Source organism: Tupaia chinensis, unplaced genomic scaffold (assembly GCF_000334495.1).
Source record: "Tupaia chinensis unplaced genomic scaffold, TupChi_1.0 Scaffold000529_1, whole genome shotgun sequence".
NCBI classification, from domain to species: Eukaryota; Metazoa; Chordata; class Mammalia; order Scandentia; family Tupaiidae; genus Tupaia; species Tupaia belangeri.
The window spans coordinates 396479-404204 of record NW_006160042.1 but is presented as its reverse complement, the minus strand read 5'-3'; the positions used below and the strand labels follow the sequence as shown (position 1 = coordinate 404204).

The 7726-nt window shown below is 51.1% G+C and overlaps 2 protein-coding genes across 5 annotated transcripts in view; one reads left to right on the top strand and one right to left on the bottom strand.

Annotated features, from left to right (window-relative positions):
- The first annotated feature begins 2233 nt into the window (after positions 1–2233).
- NUDT17 (nudix hydrolase 17) overlaps positions 2234–7726 on the top strand; it is a 6229-nt gene continuing 736 nt past the window's right edge. The window contains exons 1-7 of the mRNA XM_006157133.3: positions 2234–2779; positions 2971–3154; positions 3368–3393; positions 3542–3634; positions 3909–4007; positions 4925–5061; positions 5455–5613. Of these exons, the coding sequence (XP_006157195.1) occupies positions 2588–2779; positions 2971–3154; positions 3368–3393; positions 3542–3634; positions 3909–4007; positions 4925–5061; positions 5455–5613 (890 nt within the window). The 5' untranslated portion in view covers positions 2234–2587. The remainder of the gene's footprint in view (positions 2780–2970; positions 3155–3367; positions 3394–3541; positions 3635–3908; positions 4008–4924; positions 5062–5454; positions 5614–7726) is intronic.
- PIAS3 (protein inhibitor of activated STAT 3) overlaps positions 5851–7726 on the bottom strand; it is an 11582-nt gene continuing 9706 nt past the window's right edge. For 3 of the 4 annotated variants that reach the window (XM_006157137.3, XM_014591089.1, XM_006157135.2), the window contains 3 exons: positions 7681–7726; positions 7445–7482; positions 5851–6980 (listed from right to left, as the gene is read on the bottom strand). In XM_006157137.3, coding sequence (XP_006157199.1) covers positions 6714–6980; positions 7445–7482; positions 7681–7726 — 351 coding nt within the window. In that variant the 3' untranslated portion in view covers positions 5851–6713. Of the gene's footprint in view, positions 7354–7444; positions 7483–7680 lie in introns of all 4 variants that reach the window. The other variant, XM_014591090.2, reaches the window with a different exon arrangement.

Genomic DNA, 7726 nt, shown 5'->3' with positions numbered 1-7726 from the left:
CATACATTGTGTAAGGAATGTGAGATTACCAAAGAAGGAAAAGTTATTTTCAGGGCTAGTAGGTGGATTAATCCAAGCAGTCACACTAGACCCTGGATAGAAGCCGTATTTGCTAGCTCCAGGCTTCTAGCACATCTGAAATTATGTATGTAGAGCACTTAGCGCAATGCCTGGCACAAAGTAAGTATGCAATAAATTAATTGCCTGCCTTTTCTCCATGGTTCCTTAAAAGTAGCAGTACAAAATTCTTGGTATCTTGGATATGATTTGTTTTTCAGCTTCAGTTAGGTGTTTTATAATCTCTTTCATCTTACCAGTGTTTGTTCTAATTCTTTTTTTTTTTTTTTTGGTAAGGTTTTTGCTATAGGGCGCGTGCCCAGAAAGACAGAGACAGAGAGACAGAAAGCGAGATATCACTCCCCGGGAGATGGCCACGCTGCAATCCCTTCTCCATTCTCCTCTCAGGATCTTGGGCACGCACGCCCATGCATCCAGTGTGAGTTAAAGCCGCCAGGTCCGGAACTCGAACAGCAGTCGACTACATGGGAGTCCAGCAACATAGCCATTACGATAACTGCTGGTCCCTCTAATTTTTCTTTAATAGCTTCATTGAGATATAGATAGATAGATAGATTTTTTTTTTTTTTTTTTTTTGCCAGAGAGCACATGTACTTGCTAGAGAGAGAACGGCAGGAAGAAGAATTAGTTGTAGCTGTGTAGTGGGGTAAGTTGAAGATTCTTATACTAAAACTGCTTCTCTATCCCTACGGCCCAGGATACCCCTGAAATAGTTTGACCTTTTTCCTTGAAGGTCTCACTGTGGGGTGATCCTCCTGCCTCAGCTTCCAAGTAGCTCTTGTACCTGTTGCCTATTACTTGCCAAGCCCTGCGCCAGGCCTTAGAGATACAAGGATGAATAAGTTTCATGCGTACAGCTTACTGTAAGGAGGCAAAGAAGTATGGGGGATCTACAGTGGAGGAGTAAATTTTTTTTTTTTTATGAGAGAGATATTTGCTATCGGACTCATGTGCTCGTCAGAGAGACAAAGTAAGAAACCACCCCCCTGGGGAGGGGATGTCCATGCCCCAACCCCTTCTCCATTCTCCTCTTGGGACTTTGGGCATGCATGCACATGAGCCCAGCATGAGTCTTAAGCTGCCAGGACCGGGAGTTGAACTGTGGTTGACTATGTGAGAGTCCAGCAACGTAACCATTATGCCATCTGCTGGTCCTGAGTAAATATTAATACTATGTATAGAGAAGCAAGAAAGGAAAAGGGCTAGGCAGGAAAGGGAGATTGGGAAGTACGTTATCTACTTTGAAAGATGAGGGTTTTCCAGATGAAAGGGAAAAAGTCCCAAAGGGGAACAGCCTGGTTCTTGGTAAAACTACAAATAGGATACGACTAAAAAATAAGACGTGGGTTCTACTGGAATTAAGCTAGAAATACAGTCAGGAGCAAGGACTAGTGAGTCCTGGTCACACTGCGCTGTCTTCCTGAGAGCAGTGGGGAGAAATATGATCAGATCAGGTTTTAGAAAAACCACTTGGGGCCAGAGGTGGCGTAGTGGTTAAGGCAGGGGCTTCTAGATGGCTGACCCAAGGTTAGCGTCTTTGACCTGAGGCCTTGAAAAATCTCACTAGGTACCTATGTGCCCAAAATTGTGAGAGGAAAATGGGAGGAGAAGGGACTTCAGAGTGGTCATCACCCCTAGGGGGTGATGTCTCACTTTCCCTCTCTTTCTCTCTTTTTTTCCTCCAGTGAGCACCTGCACACTATGGCAAAATTCTAAAAAGAAAAGCCACTCTGGCAGCATTGCAGAGAATGAACCAGTGGGGCAGGACTGTTTGAAGAACTGCGGTATAATTTCAGCAGAATATGAGGAAGGCTTGAATAAGCAAAAGAGGCTGGAGAGATGGAGACTAAGATATGGATCTGAAAAACTTGAAGGAAGTAGAATTTGAATAAGATGAAAAAAGTGAGGGGATGTCAATGTTTCTTGGGACCAGGAGATGGCATAGTGTTTACATTGCAGGACTCCCACGTATTCAACCGCAGTTCAAGTCCCGGATCCGTAGGCATAAAACTCACACTGGTCACCTGTGCGTGCATGCCCAAGATCCCAAGAAGAGAATGAAGGAGAAGGGATTGTAGCGTGGCCATCCCCACTGGGAGGTGATTTCTCGTTTTCTGTCTGGCGAGCGGACGCGCCCTATAGCAAAAATCTCTCTCAAAACAACAACAGAAAGTCTTGGGTGCCTGCGTCAGAGACTTATGTAATTAATTCCAAGTGATACCTGCTACAATGCGGGTGCAAAGTGCAGTGGAGAGGTGGTGGGAGGTGACGTGAGTCCAGAAGTCATGCGGTCTGGGGATCATTGTCCTAAACAAAACACGAAAAAAAGGGGCGCCGAAGCTTTTCTGTCGTTCGTTAATATCACACCCATGGATGTTACGCCTAAATTTCTCGAGGACATTCGGGAAACCTGGCTTCCTCCTTCCCATCCGGCGGAACGCTCCGAGGGCAGGCGCCGCTGGGCCGGCAGAGGGCGCCAGGCCAGCCCCCGCCACTCCGGAACCGCGTTATGGCCGCGGCGCGCGTGCAGCTGCTCGTGTCCGGGCGTCCCGAGTCGGTGAGCTTCGCACGGAGTGTGTGCGGCCTCCTGGGCGCTGGGCTCGGGCCTGGGCCATGGCCTACGTACTGCAGCTTGAAGCGAGGACACCTAATCCTCTCAGATCAGCCGTTTCCGGGCGCCTCGGTGACGCTTCCGCTTCAGGTCCGGGGAAGGGGGACCTAGCAGGGCGAGTGAAGGGCCGAAAGCAGGGACTGGGCCGGGTGGGAACTGGCCACGAGGGGCCTGGACCAATGGCCGGGACGAGGCTTCCTCTCCCGCCACACGGTGTCGCCCTGGCCTTGAAAGTCGTGCCCTGCTTCTGAAGCCCTAACCGGGCGGCTCCCTCCCGCCAGAGACCTCCTTTCTGCCCGTTTGCGGCCTTGGACCCGCAGCCCTGGACCACCGGAGCCGAGCTGCCCATGAATCGAAGTGTGGATCTGGGTGTGGCTATCATTCTGCAGTCCAGCGACCAGACTGTCTTGTTGACCCGGAGGACACGAACCCTCCGAGTTTCCCCCAATCTCTGGGTACCTCCAGGTGAGCATCCTGAGGACAACACCCCAAACCCAGAGAAGATTTGTGATTACCCCCACACAGCCACTGGCAGTCTCAGGATAGCGAAGTAGGCCCAGAAATGTGGCATGACAGTTACAGGGGCTGCAGCTACAGCTGTGCCCAGGGTTGGGGGAGAGGGGGGTTCCCATGGACCTCCCCATCACCATTTACCTTCTGGTTCTACTGTTGTTGCAGGTGGGCATGTGGAACCTGATGAGGAGGTACCAGTCAGCTAACCCAGCCTGTGCCCCACCTTGAGCCAATAGACCTGTGTCTGGGATTACCTTGGGTCTGGGCTGGAGGAGGGCAGACAGAAAGTCTTGGCAGAGCAAGGTATTGGCCACCCGACTTGCCCTCTCTGATTCACAGCTGCTGGACGGAGGACTCCGGGAGCTGTGGGAGGAGAGTGGACTACAGCTGCCCCAGGGCCAGTTCTCTTGGGTCCCTCTGGGATTATGGGAGGTGAGACAGGGACCTGGGGGCAGTCCCTCCTTTAACCAAGACATCTCAACAACTACCCACCCAAGTCCATAGAAGAGCCCCAACCTTGGCCACAAGGGAAATGGGGAGCATGGGTGGTTTGGAGTCCCCGAACCTGCAGCTCTCACCCATGTCCTTCATGAACCATCTCTACCATCCACTTTCTCAGCTTTTAGCCAACATGGTTTTTCACCCTAAAGTTACACTTATAGTCTCAAAAAGAGAAGAAGCTCTCACTTTTGCTGTTTTCTTCTAGTCTGCCTATCCTCCTAAGCTGACCTGGGGTCTCCCCAGGTACCATCACGTCGTTCTCTATCTACTTGTGATCTCCCAAGAATCACAGCAGCAGCTGCAGGTAGGACTGGCAGTGGAGGAAGGAAGGGCAGCCCAGGGGCCCAGGCAAGCTGGTTTCTGATGGACTGAAGGCAAATAACCAAGAACATCCAAAAGCTTCTCCCCTTTCCTCTCTCCGATCCACTTGCACGTAGGCTACAATTAAGAATAGTCCTCCTGGGGCCAGCAGGTGGCATAGTGGTTAAGGTGCTAGACTCCTACATGGCTGATGCGGTTCAAGTCCTGGACCCAGCAGCTTGAAACTGACACCAGGCATGTATAAGTGTGTGCCCAAAATCCCGAGAGAATGGAAGACAAGGGATTGTGGTGTGGCCATCCCCCTTGGAGGATTTCTCACTTTCTATCTCTCTCTCCAGTGAGTGCATGTGTCCTATAGCAAAAATCTTTACAAAAATAAATAAATGAAAGGTCTCCCAGGCCAGCCAGGAGGATCCCACATAGCCAACGCCAACTACTATTTTCTGATGAAAATCCCAGACCCAGTACCTTGGAAAACATGCCAGGCACATGTGCACAAGTGCCCAAAATCACAAGAGAATGGAGAAGGGATTGTGGTGTAGTCATCCCCCCAGAGCAGTGTTTTCTCACTTTCCTCCCTCTGGCAAGTGCATGTGCCTTGTAGCAAGTTCAAAGCAAAATAAAACAAAACAAGAGCCCTCCCTAGGTGCTGGGCAGGAGTAAAGTGCAACACCCTGCAGGGCCGACCCACCTGACCAGAAACCTTGAGTACACCAGGGACACGTGTGCCCATAATCTCAGGCTTGCTGAGGCTGGGGGTGGATCATGGTCTCAAAACCCTGTAGGGGGTAGTACCTGACACTCACTCATGGAATAAATAAATAAACGTTTTTGTTGTTGTTGTTGTTGTTTTTAAAGAAGAATAGGCCATGACTAAGGGGTCAACATGTCTCATCCTAGGCCAGGATCCAACCAAACCCAAGTGAGGTGAGCGCCTTTACATGGTTGGGTCCAGATGTAGCAGCAGCAGTGGCTTCCACAGAAGATGGGACAGAGGCTCCCAGACACCTCCCCCAGGACCTACCACCCTCTGTCCCGTAAGTAAGAGCTTTTTCCTGAGCCTCCAACACACCCACATCCGCATTGAGATAGATGTTCAGCTTCTATCCCCTCCTTAGGATGGAATTGGGTGGGGTGGGGAGATTTTAGGAGGAAGTTGGTCAGCTGCCAATCAAAGAGAGTACATGCAATCAAAACACACCATCAAGTTCCAAGGGTTTCCGCCCCAACTGGCTAGCAGTGAAGACCCAGGTTTGGTCTCAGGTCTCCCGTGGGGGCAAGTAATTTAGCCCTCCTTGAGCTTGTTTCATTTCTGTAAAATGAGGTTCCTACCCACCTCCCTTAGTGGTTGGGAGATTCGATGATCTAACAGAAATGGAAGTATTTATGAGCTTCAAGGCACAGCCCAGACAGCACTTGTCATTATGCAGTGTGGTGGAACTAGACAAGGACGGAGGAACCCGACCGCTGGCCCTGCCCGTGTCCACACTGCTACAGACAACCCCAACCACGCCAGATGACAAAGAGAGGGTCAGCACAGGCACCAAGTTTGCCCTCGGTCTCTGGCTGCAACATCTGGGCAAGAAAAGGTGAGGATTCAAGGGCTCCAAAGCACTGGGCTGAAACAGTCTAGTGTTTTTATGGGCACGTGGGGAAGGAAGAAAAAACACTATTCTTGGAAATCCTCAATGTAACATCCCTACCACGTGAGAATGGCACTTACCTGGACCCAGAGCCACCAAAGGGACACCAGAACGTGGGCCCCAAACCAGGGCCAGGAAAGCAATGTACAGTCCCCTCCCTAGCCCACCACCATGACACTCACAAGACATTCACAAACTTTATTATGGATGAGAATTTTGCTACAACTTTGGGAATAAAAAGGAATATTACAAATAGGTCTCAGGCCCTAGAGGAGCCTAATGAAAAGATTGGGAAGGAGGTCATGAGGGTGCTCCCACCTCCCAGGAAAGGTGCAGAACGGCCAGGCCTAACCACAGGGCCATGGACCCTTAGAAGCTTAGGCCCTAGGCTGGTCAGCGCTAAGAAACACTGTGAATTTAAATACATAAATAGCGACCCAGGCAATAGGGCAGGCCCTGCTCCCAGAAACGCTAGGGATCATGCTAAGGCCTTATCTTTGCCTCAGTCACACTAGGAAGGAGGAGGCAGGGGAAGTCCTCTTTGGAGTATTTTCGTTTTTCTTGTTTATGTACAAAAAATCTGCAACCCAAAATAGAGTTCTCTGTCTTGGAAACTGCCTGTTTCAGTTTCTCCACCTGTCTGTGACCACACGGAATGGAATGGATATGAAGATAATGACCGTCAGGAGAGGGCATCGGGGCCCTTCCCCATGAGGCTACAGACAGTCAAGGCTGAGAACTCAGCCCCTCCCCCAACTCACATCCCCTCCTAGTCGCTTCCCATTGCTTAGGTTAACATACCCAGGGGATTGTGTCCCCTCATCTAAGGAACACTGCCAAAAATAAACCCCAATGTCCTTAAAAACAGGTTAAATATTAACCCTTTGTGTGCTGGCCTTAGGCAGAGATGAGGCCGCAGGTAGGTATCCAGGAAGGTCTATCTGGCCTTTGGCCAAAGCCCTTGAGGGGTCTGTGACTGGGAGCTGGGGCTCCGCAGCACACTTGCTCAGCGCTGGGGCCAGCAAAGGGTCCATGATCCAAGGAACTCAGTCCAGGGAAATGATGTCTGACCGACAGCCAGTCAAAGAAGGGCCCGAGGGCAGGGGTCCTCCATGCCCCTCCCTCAAGGCTCCCCCAGGGGCCACAATGCTGCTGACACGGCCAGGGGGCGGTGCTGGAGTGGAGCTGCGGTGAGAGCTCCCCAACGTGGGGGCCAGTGGGCCCAGAAAGTGGGAAGGGGTCCCCCGGTACTGGAAGAAGTGGCCAAGGGCATCCTGTTCATCTAGCGAGGTGATGACGGAGGGACCATAGTGCTGGGAGGGATCAAGGGCACAGTAAGACTTTATCCTGACCTGCCCGCTTCCCCGTCACGGTCTCAGAAATCACCTGTGGGGTGAACTAGCCCAAGAAGCAGGGGAGCCCCTCTCTGACTTCTTCCCCTACTCCCCACACCCTAACCCTTTCCCTGCCCAGCTGGCTAGGGAATCTGTGGGCATCTGAAATGCGTGGAATATCCAGTCACTGGAGCTCTAAGTGTGCACGGGTGTGTGGGGAAGTAGGAAGGGCTGGGACAGTAATGGGGACCTAGGCAGACACAGGTGGGAATCGGAAGAAGTACCAGTGGGGGCAGAGAGAAATAAGCTGCCTACACCGCACCCCCCCTCACAGAAAAGCAGATTTAGGAGCCTAGGGAAAAAGAGAGAGGGAGGGGTCCCATTAGTTCCTAGAAAGGAAGCTTCAGAGATCTGAGATCTTCATGGAAGAAGGGACCACTTACCTGACTTTCAGTCTGAAGGAAAGAAAATAAATCTAAACCTGGTAGGAAAAGAAGAAAAAAAAAAAAAAATCAACCTCTTATCTGACCTCTTTACCACCAAAAGACCAATTCCTTAGACTGTGATCCCTTGCAGGACCACAGAAAGCTTTGCAAAGGCACAGGAGTTCAGGGGAAAGTGGTTCTGAGGAGGGGTGATAGGGCCCAGGGCCCCACGTAATGATCAGGGAGGGTCATACCTTGGATGTCAGCTCCCAGTGGAAAGGCAGGTGGGTATTCGTGTAG